Source organism: Chiloscyllium punctatum, chromosome 49 (genome assembly GCF_047496795.1).
Source record: "Chiloscyllium punctatum isolate Juve2018m chromosome 49, sChiPun1.3, whole genome shotgun sequence".
Taxonomy (NCBI): domain Eukaryota; kingdom Metazoa; phylum Chordata; class Chondrichthyes; order Orectolobiformes; family Hemiscylliidae; genus Chiloscyllium; species Chiloscyllium punctatum.
Window position 1 is genome coordinate 16,691,649 of NC_092787.1, and position 19,681 is coordinate 16,711,329.

At 40.8% G+C, this 19,681-nt stretch overlaps 1 protein-coding gene across 3 annotated transcripts in view; it reads left to right on the top strand.

The window, feature by feature from the left end:
- The window catches only part of setx (senataxin), a 98,668-nt gene that overhangs the window by 15,100 nt on the left and 63,887 nt on the right, over positions 1 to 19,681 (top strand). For all 3 annotated transcript variants that reach the window (XM_072566311.1, XM_072566313.1, XM_072566312.1), the window contains exons 2-5: positions 13,350 to 13,570; positions 14,311 to 14,495; positions 17,347 to 17,557; positions 18,889 to 18,998. In XM_072566311.1, coding sequence (XP_072422412.1) covers positions 14,316 to 14,495; positions 17,347 to 17,557; positions 18,889 to 18,998 — 501 coding nt within the window. In that variant the 5' untranslated portion in view covers positions 13,350 to 13,570; positions 14,311 to 14,315. The remainder of the gene's footprint in view (positions 1 to 13,349; positions 13,571 to 14,310; positions 14,496 to 17,346; positions 17,558 to 18,888; positions 18,999 to 19,681) is intronic.

A 19,681-nucleotide genomic window follows, 5' to 3' on the forward strand; every position in this document is an offset into this window, starting at 1 on the left:
GCAGATGAAGTCAATCTGATCCCTGTACAGTATCTGATCAAGCGCTGCAAGGCGGTCTTTGCTTATCTGAGATTTTAACAGAATATTTGGAAGTCAGGAGAAGAATCATAATACGGTGACCTCACTTGATTAATTTTGTATGTCAATATCAAAAGCTTACTGAGGATTCGGGATCAGGAAAACAAGACATCAGAACTTGTTAGGTTGTGTTAGGTTACCTCCAAATACTCCTACCTATGACAGACCTATATACAAAACGGTCTTAAAACAGAGTGGCTTCAAACTGCAGCCTGAAATTGGCAAATATATTCCAATTTACCACAGTCTAAGACCAATTAAACAGAACCCTGAATGGGTGTTTTGGTGGCCTTCAAAGGACACCATTGCACTGCTGTAATTTCTAATTGGTATGAAAGTTGAGATCAATCTAGGGGAGGTGGCAGCAAGTGCGAGTAAAAAAAAAGTAACCATTCCTCTGCTTGTATGTAATTTTTTTTAGAAAAGGAAGAGTAATCTAAACAAAGTCTGCTGACTTGAGCCTGAAAAAAGTTGATTAGGACGTCTTGCTTACAGGTTTCAATAAGGCTTAAATTTAAATTTAGGTAGTTTTTTTAAAATAAGCTTGCTTCATTATTCTAACTATTCCAATGGGAAGTTTGAGAACTATGAAAATAAATTAAGCTTATTTGACTATTAAATGAAATCACCTGCTACATGGCCAGCTGAATTGTTTTAATCAACTTCCTTTTGAACTACTTGCAATCTTTTGCTAAAACAAAGTGAGCAATCTGTATTCTGACAAGGAGTTATAAAGGAACTGTTGATTTAGTGTTCAGTGTGTGGAAATTCAACAAAATATTTTACACGGTACAGTGTTTATGATGTCAAAGATGACAGTGGGCAACAAAGCAGCCATTCTTGCACTACTTAAATATCAGGTGCTTTTACATTATGTTAGTGCTACTGGGTTCCTGAAGCATAAGACCTGCGCAGCTGATTGTAAGCCAAATGTAAACTCTATTCTATCTTTATTCATAAGTGGAATGTGGACTTAACTGTCAAGGCCAGTATTTATTAGCCATCTCAAATTGCCGTTGTGAGGGTGGTAGTGAGCTGCACCCTTGAAGTGTTGGAGGTGAATGCACTTGCTGTTGAGGATTGAGTTCCAGTAAGGAAGTGTGTAAGGTATGAGCAGTTAGGGAAAGAGTTAAGTTTTTGGGTTGTGTGAGAGAGAGAGAGGCTCAGCTAGCATGACTTGGATCAAGTAAGAACGTACAGTAAACATTGAGGTGCTGGAGGCAAGGATAGTGGGTTGACGAGGTGAAAAAGCATTCCTTATGTAAAGCCATTTAACAATATGAGAAAGCATTCATTACGTAAAGTCAGTTAACAAGGCAAAAAACATTCATTATGTGAAGCCAGTTACCAAGGTTAAGAACATTCATTCTATAATGTCAGATGGTTTAATCTTTACTGTTGATGCTTGCTGATTGTAACAGACACCCAATCAATATAGATGTTGCCTTATTTGGAGGCTGCTTCCTGTAAATAACTATATAATTCATTAAGAATCTGCGGTTTGAGAGAAGACTGAGAACTTGTGTCTCTGTGCACATGGGCAATCGTTCTCTCTTTCTCTCTCTCTCTCTCTCTCTCTCTCTCTCTCTCTCTCTCACCTCTCTCTCACCTCTCTCTCTCTCTCTCTCTCTCACCTCTCTCTCACCTCTCACCTCTCTCTCACCTCTCACCTCTCTCTCATCTCTCATCTCTCTCATCTCTCTCTCTCTCTCACCTCTCTCTCTCTCTCTCTCTCTCTCTCACCTCTCACCTCTCTCTCTCTCTCTCTCTCTCTCTCACCTCTCACCTCTCTCTCTCTCTCATCTCTCTCTCTCTCTCTCTCTCTCTCTCTCTCTCTCTCTCTCTCTCATCTCTCTCTCATCTCTCTCTCTCTCTCTCTCTCTCTCTCTCTCTCTCTCTCACCTCTCTCTCTCACCCTCCCTCTCTCTCTCTCTCTCTCTCTCTCTCTCTCTCTCTCTCTCTCTCATCTCTCTCTTCCCCCCCCTCTCTTCCCCCCCCTCTCTTCCCCCCCCTCTCTTCCCCCCCTCTCTTCCCCCCCCTCTCTTCCCCCCCCCTCTCTTCCCCCCCCCTCTCTTCCCCCCCCCTCTCTTCCCCCCCCCTCTCTCCCCCCCCCTCTCTTCCCCCCCCTCTCTTCCCCCCCCCTCTCTTCCCCCCCCCTCTCTTCCCCCCCCCTCTCTACCCCCCCCCTCTCTTCCCCCCCCCTCTCTTCCCCCCCCCTCTCTTCCCCCCCCCTCTCTTCCCCCCCCCTCTCTTCCCCCCCCTCTCTTCCCCCCCCCTCTCTTCCCCCCCCCTCTCTTCCCCCCCCCTCTCTTCCCCCCCTCTCTTCCCCCCCCTCTCTTCCCCCCCCTCTCTTCCCCCCCCCTCTCTTCCCCCCCCCCTCTCTTCCCCCCCCCTCTCTTCCCCCCCCCTCTCTTCCCCCCCCCTCTCTTCCCCCCCCCTCTCTTCCCCCCCCCTCTCTTCCCCCCCCCTCTCTTCCCCCCCCCTCTCTTCCCCCCCCCCTCTCTTCCCCCCCCTCTCTTCCCCCCCTCTCTTCCCCCCCTCTCTCTTCCCCCCCCTCTCTTCCCCCCCCCTCTCTTCCCCCCCCCCTCTCTTCCCCCCCCCCTCTCTTCCCCCCCCCCTCTCTTCCCCCCCCCCTCTCTTCCCCCCCCCCTCTCTTCCCCCCCCCCTCTCTTCCCCCCCCCCCTCTCTTCCCCCCCCCCTCTCTTCCCCCCCCCCTCTCTTCCCCCCCCCTCTCTTCCCCCCCCCCTCTCTTCCCCCCCCCTCTCTTCCCCCCCCCTCTCTTCCCCCCCCCTCTCTTCCCCCCCCCCTCTCTTCCCCCCCCCTCTCTTCCCCCCCCCTCTCTTCCCCCCCCCTCTCTTCCCCCCCCCTCTCTTCCCCCCCCCTCTCTTCCCCCCCCCCTCTCTTCCCCCCCCCCCTCTCTTCCCCCCCCCTCTCTTCCCCCCCCTCTTCCCCCCCCCCTCTCTTCCCCCCCCCTCTCTTCCCCCCCCCTCTCTTCCCCCCCCCCTCTCTTCCCCCCCCCCTCTCTTCCCCCCCCCCTCTCTTCCCCCCCCCCTCTCTTCCCCCCCCCCTCTCTTCCCCCCCCCTCTCTTTCCCCCCCCCTCTCTTCCCCCCCCCCTCTCTTCCCCCCCCCTCTCTTCCCCCCCCCCCTCTCTTCCCCCCCCCCTCTCTTCCCCCCCCCCTCTCTTCCCCCCCCCCCTCTCTTCCCCCCCCCCTCTCTTCCCCCCCCCCTCTCTTCCCCCCCCCTCTCTTCCCCCCCCTCTCTTCCCCCCCCCTCTCTTCCCCCCCCCCCCCCCCCCAATAAAGATGAAGGAGGTAAAGCCATACTGTGTATCTGAGTGTTTGCTCCGACTGATACGGGGATATGGAAATGGGACGGCACCAGGATGTTGGCTCAGCAATGAAAACGAGTGACTAAATATTTCCATTTATTCTTGATGATTTTACATGGTAAACAACTTAGTAGAAAGTTTGTAGGTGATGTTGTTCCAAAGATGTGCTGTCCTTATTTAGATTAGATTACTTACAGTGTGGAAACAGGCCCTTTGGCCCAACAAGTCCTCACTGACCCGCCGAAGCGCAACCCACCTATACCCCTACATTTACCCCTTCACCTAACACTACGGGCAGTTTAGCATGGCCAATTCACCTGACCTGCACATTTTTGGACTGTGGGAGGAAACCGGAGCACCCGGAGGAAACCCATGTAGGTACGGGGAGAATGTGCAAACTCCATACAGTCAGTTGCCTGAAGTGGGAATTTGAGCCTAGGTCTTTGGTGCTGTGAGGCAGCAGTGCTAAGTGGTAGAGCCTCCAGCATGGAAGAATGTAGCATAGGTCAGCTAATGAGTGGCTTGAAGATTAATGTGGGAGAAATGGGGTCCAAATCATGGGCCACTGCACCAGGATCTGTACTCTTGAGAGGGTTTACACCTAAATCATGCAGAGGCCAGTGATCTAGCAAACTGTTTAGCTCGGGAAGTAGAAATGTCTTTAAACAATAGCAAAGGTTTAAAATAAGGAAAATGTGGTAACCAGGCAAAAGAGCAAGTTCTTAACATGGAAATGATATGTAAACTGTGACAGGGAAGTACAAATTGAAAGCAAGTAACATACAAAGCTAGAGGTTATTAAAAATAATACATGGACAAAACTAAAACTCTGTAACCAAATGCGTGCTGTGTGCAGAACAAAAATGTTGAACTTATTACACAAATAAAAGTAAATAAATATAATCTGATAGCTGCTATAGAAATATGGCTGCAGAATGAATTATATTGAGACCTAAATACTGAAGCATACAGGATATTTTGGATGACATGAAACCAGGAAAGGTTGGAGTGATTCCTCTGTTAATTAATCACGCTATTAGCACAATGGGGAGTGGTAACCTAAATGCTAAAATAAGTCACTTGTGAGAGTGATATGCAGATGCCCCAACAGTAACCATGCAGTCAGATAGTGGATAAAGGAAGAAAAACGTAACGATCATCTTAGCAACATCACTTCCTACTGTCTCTGAATTCATTGTCACATGTGAATAAATTTATATGATATCTCCTTTTAATAACAGTGATACTAATGAACAATTAATGCATCTGTTTAGAGTATGTAGTACCAATGCCTGGTAATTAACTGTCATCCCAAATGATACATCTAAGTATTTCAAAAAGCAATTCCTTTACTGTGAGGATTGGTTGGGTTCCCTTCCTGTTACTTAATTAAATAAGGTTGGCCAAATATGACTCTTCCTTTTGAAATTAATGCTGAATGCATTTTATTCTGTTTTCAGTTTTTGAGGATTATGTTTACACTATCGAGTACTCCAGCTAGCAATGCAGTGCCTGTAATGAGGACTAGGGTTGTCATGCAGCTTACACAGTACCCACTCAGAGTACAGCACTGAAAGCATGATTGTGACTGTATCTTTGTATAAAATGTCTGATAATTTTGAATGTTTCACTAGTCTAGTGACAGTAACAAGTAATAAAATGATTAATTCATTCTTCATTTTTACTCATTTTTTCTCTCAAACAAATTTTTAAAAATATTTTTTCTAAAACAGCTGCTGTTTGATCCCTTCAATGTAGTGTCCTTGAATTCTGGTAACAATTGAGAATTGTAATATCGCACAAGTTTTTTTTTTAAAAAAGCCCTTTTTATTTTTGTGATTTTTGAAGATGGTCATGAATTCACTCCTAGACTTCCCTTTTTTAAGCATTCAAATCTGAAAGAAAATGTTTATAAACTGACAAAAAAATCTGAATGTGTTTTGCAACCAACTCGAAGTGAGGCTGTATGGAAGGTTAGAACGAAAGAAGAGTTTTGTGTCTAAGTGGTGAAATGAGCCACTCTGACACCACATACAGAAGACTTGTTAACATTTCCTTGAATTCAAAGTGAAAACCACTGTTGGCTGGAAAAATGTCAATGCTATGATTAGTCAAAACCAGCTAAACTAGTCAAAGCAAAGACACCTGGGGGTGCAGATACATAGTTCCTTGAAAGTGGAATCATAACTAGACATGCTTGGCTTCATTAGTCAGTGTATTGAGTACAGGAGTTGGGAGGACATTAGTGAGGCCACTTTTGGAATACTGCATTCACTACTGATTGCCCTGCTATGAAACTTGAAAGGATTCAGAAAAGATTTAAAAGGATGTTGCTGGGTTTAAGCTTTGGGAGAGGCTGAATCGTATGGGGCTTTTTCACAGGCACTTTGGGGCTGAGGGATGACCTTGTAGACTTTGATAAAATCATAAAGGGTATGGATAGGTGAACAGCCAAGGTCTTTTACCCAGGGTAGGGGGTGTGCAAAAATGGAGGGCATAGGTTTAAAGTGAGAGGGAAAAGATTTAAAAGGGAACTGAGGGGCAACTTTGTCACTTTCAGGATGGTGCATGTATGGAATGAGCTGCCAGAGGCAGTTGTGGAAGCTGTTACAATTACAACATTTAAAAGGCATTTGGATGGGTACATGAAGGGAAAGAGTTTAGTGGGATATAGGCCATTTGCTGGCAAATGGGATTAGATCAGTTTAGGATATCTGGTCAACGTGGATGAGTTGGACTGAAGAGTCTGCTTCCATGTCCTGACTCTTTGACGTAGTCAAGTAAATGTTTTGTCTATTAACCTAATTTTATCTTTCCTTCCACAATATATGAAGAGTAGAAACCCCAGTAACCACAAGTGTTGTTTTGGATGTAAGTTTGCTTGCTGAGCTGGAAGGTACGTTTTCAGACATTTTGTCACCATAATAGATAGTGTCATCAGTGAGCATCCAGTGAAGCGCTGGTGTTATGTCCCGGTTTCTGTTTGTGTTTAGGTTTCCTTGGGTTGGTAATGCCATTTCCTTTGGTGTCATTTCTGGTTATTTTTCTCAGTGGGTGGTGGACAGTATCCAAATTGGTGTTGTCCCAGTCAAAGTGGTGTCCTTCCTCACCTGTATGTAAGGATACTAGTGATAGTGGATCATGTCTTTTTTGTGGCTTGTTGATGTTCATATACCTAATGGCTAGTTTTCTACCTGTTTGTTCAATGAAGTGTTTGTTACAGTTCTTGCAAGGTATTTTGTAAGTGACATTCGTTTTGCTTGTTGTAGATATAGGGTCTTTTAAGTTCATTAGCTGCTGTTTTAGTGTGTTGGTGGGTTTGTGGGCTACCACGATGTCAAGAGGTCTGAATGGTCTGGCCATCATTTCTGAGATGTCTTTGATGTAGGGAAGAGTGGCTAGGGATTCTGGGTGCTTTTTGTCTGGGACAACACATCCATCCTCGGACAAGCCGAATAGGACACGATCGAGAATTTCTAGAAGCATGGCATACCAACTGGAACTCTTATCAACAAACACATCGATTTGGACACCATCTACCACTCGCTGAGAAAAACAACCAAAATGACATCACCAACCCAAGGAAGCCAAGACACAAATAGAAAGTGGGACAAAACATCAGTGCTTTACTGGAGGCTCACTGATGATATTACCTAGTATGGTCACGAAATGTCTGGAAATGAGCCTTTCAGTTCAGCGAGCAAACTTATATCCAGCACCTCAACCTGAGCTACAAATCTTCTCAAAACTCGCTAACAAGTGTTGTTGTCTAGCATAAGTTTGGAGTTGTTTAATCTTGTCTAAAGATCTGACTTTTTAATCTTTGTGGTGACATAGATCAATAGTTAATTCTAATCTTTTCCTAGGCTCCTTGTATTGTTTGTGCAATCTCAATTAGTAAAAGTGCCTTCTTTGCTTAGGGAAGTGCAATACACTATTCCTCTTTATAAATGTATATGATTTATTTCTGCAAATATTTACTCTTGCCCCCAGCATCTACATATTTATATTGTCAGCACATTTAACATAATTACCCATTGGAGAAAAAAATCCGTGATGGAAACTTTAGAGTTAACAAGGGGGAGCCACTCAATGTGGGATATTTGGACTGTGTTTGACAAAGTCCCACGTAATAAATTATTGTGCAAGATCAAAGTGCATGGGATTGGCGGATGTGTATGGAGATAGATAGAAAACTGGTTGGCAGAGAGGAAACAGAGATCCTTGGAACAATTAATGGGTCTTTTTCAAATTGGCAAGCAATAACTAGTGGAATGCTACAGGGATTAGTGCTAGGACCCCAGCTATTCACAATATCTATATATTGATGATTTGGATGAGGGAACAAAATGTAACATCTCAAAGTTTGCAGATGACACCAAGTTGGGTGGGAGGGTGAACTGTGACAAGAATGCAGAGATGCTTCAGCATGATCTGGACAGGTTGGGTGAGTGGCAAATCAATGGCATATGCAGTATAATTTGGAATAATGCGAGGTTATTCTTTTTAAAAGCAAAAACAAGAAGGCTGATTACTATCCACATGGCTGTAAATTAGGAGAGGGCAGTATGCAGCAGAAACTGGGTGTCCTTGTGCACCAGTTGCTGAAGGTAAGCATGTAGGTGCAGCAGGTGATAAAGAAGGTCACTGGTATGTTAGCCTTCATTGCGAGAGGTTTTGAGTTCAGGAGCAGAGATATGTTACTGCAGTAATAGCCTTGGTGATGCCACATCTAGAATATTCTGTGAAGTTTTGATCTCTTTTTCGGAGGAAGATGTTGTTGCTCTCGAGGGAGTGCAGTGAAGGTTTACTAGGCTGATTCAGGGGATGCTCGGGTTGACATGAAGAGAGATTGACTGACTAGGTTAGGATTGTTTTTGCTGAAGTTCAGACAAGGGAAGGGTGGGGGAGGAATTTCATGTAAGATTATAAAATTCAAGGGTAGATGCAGGGAGGATGTTCCCAGTGGTTGGTGTCCAGAACCTCGGGTCACAGTCTAAGGATTCGGGGTGTACCATTTAGGACAGAGATGAAGAGACACTTCTTCACCCGCAGTGATGGGCCTGTGGAATTCATTGCCACAGGAAGTAGTTGATACCAGAACATTGAATGTGTTCAAGGGATGGCTAGATGGGGCAAATGGAACCAAAGATTATGGGGAGAAAGCAGGATTAGGCTATTGAGTTGGAAAATCAGCCATGATTATGATGAATAGTAGAGCAGGCTTGAAGGACTGAATCGCTGCCTCCTGCACCTATCTTCTATGTTTCTGTATTTAAAGGGCATGGTCCTAAATAGCCCAATCTTCTCATTAAATTTGAGTTTGGTAAGTTAGCTATCATGTCAAAAGTTGTTTTATTTTTTTCAGAAAGTTGTTTTATTTCTGCACATATGTTACATTTTAATTACGAATTTAATTTAATTTTGTGTGTTAATATTTTGTTTTTCTAAAATCTGTTATTACAAGACGCAAAATAGCAGCATTTTGATCAAAAATAAATTTGATATTTTTTCCCTCTTTATTCTGAGTTGGACCGAAGGGTCTGTTTCCATTCTGTACATCTATGACTCTTGTATGAGCATTGCTGGCAATGGCCAGCATTTATTGTTCATCCTTAATTGCCCCTGAACTAATATTAGTTCTTTAAATCAGTTCAAAGGGCATAAAGAATTAATCTCATGTAGGTCACACCATCTAACAGATTAGATTCCCTACAGTGTGGAAACAGGCCCTTCGGCCCAACCAGCCCACATTGACCCTCTGAAGAGTAACCTACCCAGACCCATTTCCCTCTGACTGACTAATGCACTAGCACAATGGGCAATTTAGCATGGTCACTTCACCTAACTTGCACATCTTTGGACTGTGGGAGGAAACTAGCACCTGGAGGAAACCCACGCAGACACGGGGAGAATGTGCAAACTCCACACAGACAGTCGCCTCAAGCTGGAATTGAACCCGGGATCCTGGTGCTGATAAGTAGCAAGCAGGACAGAACACCAATGCTTCACTGGAGGCTTATTGGAGATGTTACCTAGCATGGTGACAAAATTAGTGAGTTTTGAAAAGGTTTGTAGCTGGATGGAGGTTTGCCTGTCGAGCTGAAAGGTTGTTTTCAGACGTTTCGTCATCATACTAGGTAATATCATTGGTGAGTCTCTAGATGAAGCACTGGTGGCATGACCTGCTTTCCATTTATGTGTTTAGGTTTCCTTGTGTTTGTGAGGTCATTTCTCGTTCTTTTTCTCGGGGGGTGGTTTGATGGAATCCAAGTCAGTGTGTTTGTTGATAGAGTTCTGGTTGGAATGCCATTGTTCTCGGAATTCTCGTGCATGTCTCTGTTTGGCTTGTCCTAGGGTGGATGTGTTGTCCCAGTTGAAGTGGTGTCCTTCCTCATCTGTATGTAATGTAAGCTAGCCCACAAACTCACCAACACACTAAAACAACAGCTAATGAACTTGAAAGACCCTGTACAGACAAGCAAAACCAATGTCATTTGCAAAATAAATTGCAAGAAATGTAACAAGCACTACGTTGGACAAACAGGCAGAAAACTAGCCATCAGGATACATCAACATCAACTAGCCACAAAAAGACATGACCCACTCTCACTAGTATTCCTATATACAGATGCGGAAGGACACCTAGCAGACTTGCCTTGTTTTAAGGGATACCTTGGAAATCTTTGCCGTTTCAAAGCCTGATCTCAATGGTTTTTGTATCTAGATGTTGATTAACTATCCTTAAAGCTCCAACATTCTCTCTCTCAGAAGTAAATAGACAGATCATAGCTTAAGCCTGACAATGCAACTTGGACTTGGGGACTCTATATCTATCTACTGTTAGCAAGCAAGATACTGCCATTGTCTCCACATATAAAAATTATGCACCTTTTTACAAGTAAAAAAAAAACTTGACACCTCTTTACTTTCTTAACATTTAAACTATCCAGACACAACACATAATACCTTCATTTTACCTTAAATTAAGAAGTACCATAGTACGCCTCATATTTGTAACAAAATTCATAACACTGTGTATCTATATGTGTTAACATTTTTCTGTTGAATCTAAATATGCCAAAATGTATTTTATATACAAGAGCTTCTCTAAATTGGGGAGAAATTGCTTACTGAAAAATGCTACTTTTGTTGCGACGAATTGTTTTGATTTTTGTCTAATTAGCTGACGTCCAGTTTCTTCTAGATTTTCACACTGTTGAAAACAGCTGTTAGGAGGGGCCAAGTAAAAGTGTTGTTTTCTGTTAAGTAAGGGTGGTACCTGTACAACAAGTATCTCTCGACCAGCAGTTAAATGTAAACTCCAGAGATCTATGGCATGAGCGTTTCACGTTTTTAAGTTCTGTGAAATTGGTTGTTTTTGTGTTGTGTTAACTATTTTCTTCAGACCACATAAAGATTCAGTCTTGACATTCAAGCAGGTTCTATGTGTTTTATGTAAGAAATCTTTGCTCAGTAATACAGAAACAAGTATTTGATTTGAAGACTCACTCAAAACCTCATTAAAGGTTTAAGAATATCTCCTTCAGAATTGTATTTCTTTTTTTTTAATGGAAAACCACAAATTAAATGACCTGCCTTTGCAAAATCACACCCATCTATGCTGAACTAGATTGAATTTACTAAACTAAATTAAAGTTTCTCAACTGGCTTCCTTTTATAAACAAAATATTTAACTTAAATTCAACAGTTTTTAGTAATTTATTTTGTTTGAGCACTGTTCATTTTAACCAGTGTGTTGTTAAAACTGAGGGGGCTAGTGTGGACGACAGGTCAAATTAAAATGCTTCAGTAAATCCAGTAACTAACTTATCTTATTTGATCTTGTGATTTCACTTCCCTGCGCTAATTGGATACTCTCATGCTATCTGACTTTATCTGGTTTGTAATATGGAGAGAGAACTTCCCAAGAAAATGATTTTGTGATGCAAGCTCAAGTTTAGAGTAGGTCATGTTTGTTTTAGACTTTTGATGGTTGGTTTATTTAGTTATCTTTTTAAGACAATTCACAAGCAATCTCAAATCAGAGAACTAGTTATTAATTGTTCCATAGTTACTCAAAAATATGTGTTTAGTTTGACCACAGGATTAAGTTATTTGGTTTCCTGTACATCATCATAATTATTCTTGTGAATTTTGTACTCATTAGAGAGAGGATTATTTTGCCAGAGAACAGGTTTTTTTTCCCCATTTCAGATATCTATACACTTAGAACAAAAGATGCAGAGTTAAGTTCCCCATCACTCTATTTGTTGCTGAGCCCCAAATTGCATGTCCCAAATTATCAGTGAATTTCCCCTTGAATAATTCATCTTTTTATATTGACTTTTCTTGGGAGTTAAGAATTACAGGTCACCAGAGTGAATTCAATTTGAGACATAATTTCTGTCTCTCTTTTGCTGGAGAGGCTCATGAGAATGGGGCCCTTCTCTGGTATTGATTTCATAAGGGACCAAGTCCTGCTTATCCACCATGTCTGTGCTTCCTGCCCTACATATGAGCTTATCATTTAGGGACAGAACCTGGCATTCGACTTTCCAAGCTTGGTCAGCTTTTATTAAGGTCCTGGTTAATCTGTTTGTGTTCTGAATTCTACGTTCCCATCATCCCTGATAACCTTTGATTCTCTTATCTAAGAAAAATCTGTCAAGCTTCGTCTCAAAGTATTCAAAGACCCTGCCTTCACCACCTTCTGAACAGAGTTCCAGGAGTACACACCCCTCTGTGAATCATAGTCCTACAACAAGGAAACGGGCCCTTTGGTTCAACTTGTCCATGCTGGCCAGCTTTCTCAAACTAAACTAGTCCCATTTGCCTGCATTTGACTCATATCTCTAAATCTTTCCTATTCATGTATCAGTCCAAATGTCTTTTAACTGTACGTGCATCTGCCACTTCCTGCCTCTCATCCAAAATGGATGATTCCTAACTTTAAAAGGGGAAGGTGGGGGGGCAGATCAGGACTCACCCATAAGTGAATATCCTTTTCATAACCACCTTGTTGATGACATTTAGGGTCTGATAACTTCACTCCAGTCACCCCTCTTTTCAACTCCAGTGAAAACAGATTGTCTTTCTTCATAAGATAACTTGTTTATTCCAGAAATCAATCCATTAAACCTCCTCTGAATAGACTCCCAACACATTTATGTAAAGTTGACATTTTTTTCCCCTTTATGTTTGGATTGTGGATGAAAAAGGGGATGGACTGCTTTAAATCAAGGGGACTATATGTAAAGAGACTTTGCAGTTTTAACATTTATATTTACTAGCGTACGTTAAATTGTATGCACAGTGTTTTTCCATCTCTCATTCTTTCCCACCCCCCCCCCACCCCCCATCTCTTGTTCCCTCCCTCCCCCCCCCTCCCCCGTCCATCTCTCGTTCTGTGCCCATGTGTCTTGTCTTCTCTTCACCTGACGATGGAGCAGAGCTCTAAAAGCTTGTGATTTCAAATAAGCCTCGTGGATTGTAACCTGGTGTCATATGAATTTTGACCGTAATTAACTAATGTGATCCATTCAAAAATCTGTCAAATGACTATAAACACCGACCCTCTGAACAGTTTAGCTGTAAATTCTAGACTACCCTGCTTTGTTCCAGAAAAAGTTGCGCTACTGATCACACATTGTTTGCAAGATTCTGTCTACAGAAGAGCAGACTCTATGCTCAAATTGAGCCTGTTCTCAGTCTCAAGTACTCTGAAACTTGGTTTCCAGGCGATACGTAGATCTTGCTGATAAATAGACTGACCACATTGCTAGGCATCCAACCATTAGGAGAAAGAACTCTGTGAGATCAAGCAAAGAAAAGAAACTTCACTCGCAGGCTTTCTTGACCCGGTCAAAAATCATATGAATTAATGATTGTAAAATTGAGTTTTTAAGTTATTCTGAATTCTAACCTCTTTCTTCCTTTCAGGGACCTCTCTTTATGTCTTGTGGATTTGATAACCTGAAGAACCTGTTATAACCAAAAGAAGAGAAATTGTGGGTCGTTTAAAAATTGGACTTCACAAACAAAGGGTTTTGATGGAACATATTGTGGCTAACTTTGAAAAGGAGAAGAAAAAATACATCTGCTTACAACAGAATAGGACCAAAATAAAGAAAAACGCAATTGAGGCAAAAGCTTTACTGGAGGTAGGCCCTGTTGGAATGTTGTTTAAGATTCTAACAACTTTTTATCCAGGAATTCCATGTTTCTCTTGAAATTATTCGATCACTTGTGCAGAATATTGTTCTTTTATTAATCTTCTCCCTGCTCTTTCTCAATGAAAAGCTATTTACAATTCCTGTGTTGAAAGAAACAAAAGAGAAAATTAATAGATGTGGTTATGGGAGATTGACTCAATCCTATAAATCTTGGTTAAAGAGCAGGATTAACTGAAAGAAAGGAAAAGGCCAAGGAGCTAATTCAGAACAGCTCAACAGTGAAAAGTTAATGAATAAATGGAATTTAATTTTATAACTTTAGTTGCAAAGTTATGACTTCAGAAATCATTTTAGTTAATTTTGTTTATGGTTAAGAACACCTGTATTGAATAAACGAAAGTGTACAATTCTTTCGACAATAAGTGCTGGTTATTTTGCAAAAAGCCCTTGGGATTTTAAACACCCAGTAATTATTACTGCAAGTATTGTGTTCATTAGAAACAATTAAGCACATCTGTTACTTGAGACAGGTAGGGAATTGTCTCAATTAAACGATGCTGTTTTCTTCTACAGCTGATGCAAACAGTTTTGTAATTAGCTATGCTGTTGCTGGATTAAATTGTTACTGTATTCTTATAATACCATTCTGTATTGTATATTTACTCCTATGCCCCAATAACATTTTACTTTCTACACTAATTTTAATTTTGCTTTTCATGTTCAAAAAGGCAAGATGAGTACTTGTCGTTGGTGCACACCACAAGGCAAGACAACACTTCAGTTTCTACATCTCTACAGTTCTGAGGAGCTCCCTCCACAGGAATTTCAAGCTGCTAATGAAGATCTTTGTTTTTGCCTGGAATGCGTGGTGGACTATCACCAAGCACGCGATCAACTCCCGTTAATACACACGGTAATATAAAGAGTTAATCTGAAGGTGGTAGTAGGACTTGAATGTGGTCTATATAATTTCCTTCAGATCTGGGCTAGTAGCCGAAAAGATGACTTTTGCTGCACTTCTTTTAAAATTATGTAATTACTTATGTGGTTTTGAATATAAAGATTTTGAAAAATGTAGCGCCATACATTTTGTACATAAGAAATGTGGGGTATGTTAAACACGGTTCGTAAGTTTATAAATAAAACCAAAATAAGTAGTATAGTGGACAATGAAGAAGGTTATCTCAGTACAACAGGACCTTGATCAGATGGGCCAATGCGTGAAAGAGTGGCAGATGGAGTTCAATAAGTGTGAGATGTTGCATGTTGGTAAGGCAATTAATGGTACACAATAGGGAATATTGCTGAACAAGAGACCTAGGGCTGCAGGTGCAATGTGGAGTTGCAGGTAGATAAGGTGGTGAAGAAGGCATTTGGCATGCTTGCCTTCATTGGTCAGAACGTTGAGTATAGGAGTTGGAACATTCATGTCGCAGCTATACAGGAATTAGTGAGACCACTGTTAGAATAATGTGTACAATTCTGGTCCCTTCCTGTAGGAAGGATGTTATTAAACTTGAGAAGATTTGCAAAGATATTGCAAGAGCTGGAGGGTTTGATTTAAAGGGTGAGGCTGAATAGGCTGGGACATTTTTTTTTAACCTGGAGCATTGGAGACTGAGGGGTGACCTTAGAGGTTTATGAAATCATGAGGGGCATGGATAGGGTGAAAAGCCAAGGTCTTTCTCCTCGAGTGGGAGAATCCACATCTAAAGTCCATAGGTTTAAGGTGAGAGGAGAAAAATTTAAAAATGATCTGAGGGGTAACTTTTTGCATGCGCATGGGATGAGCTGCCAGAGAAAGTGATGGAAGCTGATACAATTACAGTATTTAAAGGGTATCTAGAGGGTTATATGAATACAAAGGGTTTAGAAGGATATGGGCCAAATGCTGGCAATGGGGACTAGAAATTGGGATGCCTAGTTAGTGCGGAAGAGCTGGACCAAAGAGTCTGTTTCTGTGCTGTATGACTCTGAGTGGTCTTGTCTACATGTGATTTTGCTTTAATGATCTAAATTCCATGAGAGAAGATCACACAGTCTTAAAGCTGTTAGTTTCCTTACTATCATTGTACAATCCATGACTCAGTTCTTAACAGAACTTGTCTAAAGTGATAGTGAATAATGAATCATTTTAGTCTGTCTGGTGGCATGTGCAGAACTGTATTATTACATTTCCTTTCTCAAATATTGTGTACTTTCTTTGTGTTTACTTATTGCAATAGAATTGGTTGGTGGGTAAGAATTAAACGAAACCAGATATCTCTCATAATATTGGAGAGGCAATGGCCGGTGGAAAAGTCACTGGGCTAGTAATATAAAACACTAAATTAATGATTTGGGCATGTGTTTGAACCACACCATGGCAGATGGTGGTATTTAAATTCAACTAAAAATCTCGAATTAAAAGGTAGTTTGATGGCAACTATTGATGTTCAAACTCCATCTGGTTCACTTGTACTTTAAGGAAGGAAATCTGCCATCCTTACCTGGTCTGATGTACATGTGACTCCAGACCCACAGCAATGGGTTTGTCTCTTAAATGTCTCGTTCATCATTAGGGGGTAGGTAATGAACATTGCTCTAGCCAGTGACGCTCAGTCATGTGAATATTTATGTTAGCCTAAAATCAGTAATTTTTTATCACTTCATGGCTTGTAATGAAAGGTGTGCAGTTTTCAGAATAACAGTATATGATTACTTTGTTTACTTTTATGAAGAATATTGTTTTAAGAAAGGTCACAATTAGCTACTTAACCCTGTATTTCTCAGTAAGTGGCTATAAACTGCTGGTGTCTAAATGGAAAATTGTTTGTATTGTAGTGGTTTATGATAGATGGGTAAACATTGAAGACCATGATCTTATTTTCAATTGAAAACAATTGTAGATTGATTTCAGTTTAGAAAACCCAGATTGAAAAGCCTTGGGCCAGTTTGGAGGAAATCTGACAGGAATCAGAAGCACGGTTTCCCTTGAAGATGTTTTTCAGAGCAGTTCAAGGAATAAATGAGTAGCCTGAATCTTCCAAGCCAAGCGTTTTTGGTCAGAAAGCTGAAAGTTTTTAGAAGCTAAGAAGGTTGAACCTCTCATTTTTGAGATTTCATGTAAGAAGACTCCACAGATCATAGGAAAGATACTGAGGATTCCAGTTAAGCAAAACAAAAGGGTGTGATATATAGTGTTAATTGGTCTGGACTTGAAACTCTATCCATTGATGGTGTTGGAAAACTGGCAAACTTTTGTTTTGTTGTGTATTTTTAAAGAGGTTTCTAAACTGCCTCTATATCTAGATGGATTTTTGTTTCTGTTTTGTCTTCTATGTAATAAATATTTGTTCTTTTTCTAAAGAAAGTCAAAAGCCTTGTGTGACTGTTTCACTGACTGACCATCACGTTAACTAAAATTAGAAAAGATCTATCAAGCTAGATTTCATTTTGGGATCAGACAGTATTGACTTGAGCCCATGAAATCTCATGGCATCAGGTCAAACATGGACAAATAAACCTTCTGCAGTTTATTATCTGCTGCATCTGCCTTTATCCTCTCTATAGCAAAGTACCTATCCTCTGTTTTGGAATTCCTAAAATCTATTGGTAATCAGCAGTTCACAAATCATGAAACACGTATCTGTACCCTTTGGGTGCCAATGTGTTGGGCTAGTTTTGTTGTAATTGTTTAATAATCTCAAAATATAAAATTTGCTTTTGGAGTAGAATTCAATTTATTTTTGATTGTTGAATCAGATTAATGTTGTGTTATGCAGTATTTGTGGAAACTAGAGACTAAACGTCTGATCGAGCATTTTGAAAGTGCCCTGAAAGAAGAACAGGAGGAAGATGATGAGTTGTTTCTAATTGAGGATGAGCAGGAAATTCAACTCCATGGGTACACGGGACCAGACTTTGAGAACAACCTAAGGGTACCCACTCTGGAGATTCTGAAATACCCTTATCTGCTGCTTCATGAACGGCTAAGTATGTAATTACAGTATTGCTTCAAGTATTTCACAGATTGGAATAGCCTCCTCCCTGTGAATGTGAAGTGTTACATCTTGTTTTTTCTAAGAGAACTGGCTTAACATTAATTTTTTTCTTAAAATTTTCTTTTTAGAAACATCTTGGCCTGCTTTGAATTTGAATGGTCAAAATATTTTCATTACTTTTTGAAGTCAGTGAAGTCAAGCTTGTCTTTGTTTCTCTGAATGTAATGAAATAGGAAATGTCTATTGAATTCCATTCTAAACATGTTCTTCACTTCCATTTTTGTCCTTGTTTCAATGTATTTACTACCTCTTACCCTGACTGCTCTCCCAGGAACCCCATCCACCCCACCCAATCCTACCTCCCCATGTTGCTCTGAAGACTATGTATTTAACATAAATAATACAAAACTTTATTTGGTCTTTCGTTTCTGTACCTGGCTGGCCCATATTATTAGTAGTACTTTAAATGCTGACTGTAAGAGGGGCAATCGGGGCAAATTGGCATGAAAATAGAACTCCAAGCTATGCTCAACTGCCACCTGTTTTCCTAATCCTATCTCCCTGTGCCTTCAACTTCAGCAAATGGTGAGAGATTCTCATAGACTTTTTGACACTAATATTGTAATCGATAACAAGGCAGATTTGGATAGCTCTTTTCAAACAGCTGGCACACACGATGGCCCAAATGGCTCCTGTGCTGGACGATTTTATGAACTCTACATTCGTCAAGTTCTGCCCTCCCACGGTGTCCCTGACATCCATGCCCCATCCATTGACTGCAGTGCTTTCAGTGCTCTGGAATTCCTTCCTAAGTCCCTTTCCCTTTGTATCTGTTTAAGGTGCTCCATCAAATTTGCTGCTTTGACCAGGTTTTAATCTTATGGCCTAACATTCCAAGTGCCCAAGTTTGTTTGATAACACTAGGGCATGTTTTAATCTGTTAAAGATGCTTTTAACGTGCAATTTCTTGCGAAGGTTTTGCTACTTATCAATTAGAGAACAAGATATATGGAGGCAGATAATCTACTTGCTCATTTGTGAATGTGAATTTCATAGCAATAGGCTGTATCTCAAACCATTTCTGTCTTCTATCTGAATGATGTGCAGCAAGCATTGGCATATAATTTGAAAAATTGAAGAGAAGGAAGTTATAAGAATTGTTAAAAATTTTTGGAGCTTTGATCATTTGTGCATTGAGGTGGTAATTGAGTTCTCATACTATTTTAAAATTTTGGTTCCTGTTTTCATTATGCCTGAAACAGTGAAAGTCTATTTTCGAATAACCTCCACAAGCATGAAATTAACACTTGCTTTGTGTTTCAGGTGAGTTGTTTGTTGAGGCCCTCAGTAAAATGGAGCAAGTGAATTTCTCCTTTCAGGCGTTTGAAATGTATCCTGGCATCTATCTGCTTCTAGTACATCCAAATGAAACAGTAAGGCTAATCTGACTACAGCATGTTTGACCTTATCAATTAGTTTTCTGTACAAGTTTGTTTCTGTTACTTACATGAAAAACACACAGTGTAACCTGTAAATAAAGAATTTGTTAAAAGCATGAAATGCATTGCGCTCCAACTATGGCACATGAAGAAGTTGGTAATGAACTATTTTCCATTTCCAAGAATTGTAACTTTTGATTCAGATTTATAGAACATTTTTGTTGTCTAATCCACAGAACGTTAGGATGGCCTTCAAAAAATTGTTACATATGCCAAACCCTAACAAAATCTGAATGTTGTTATTATTAGCATTTTGATTTGGAATATCCAAGTAGGTTAATAATTTGGCAATATTTTTAAGACTCTAATTTGTTACTTGATTTGAGATCTACAGTGTGTAGTAGCAGTGTAGTAATACTAAAATTGAACAAGTGTCCTATCTAAAAGTCTTGAGTGTGTGTTAAAACTTTTATGCTTTGCAATGTACATCCACCCTCTTCTCTTGAAAACAGCCTTACAAACACAAAACTGGTAAAGTGCACATAACTCCTGACCTAATTATTTGGGTAAATTGGCGGTAGTGAAATCACAATAGTTAACTGCTCTTTGGCACAGACTCTGAAATTGTTTGAAAATGCCAACGAGTAAAACACAAATTTCAAGGTTATTGATTTAAA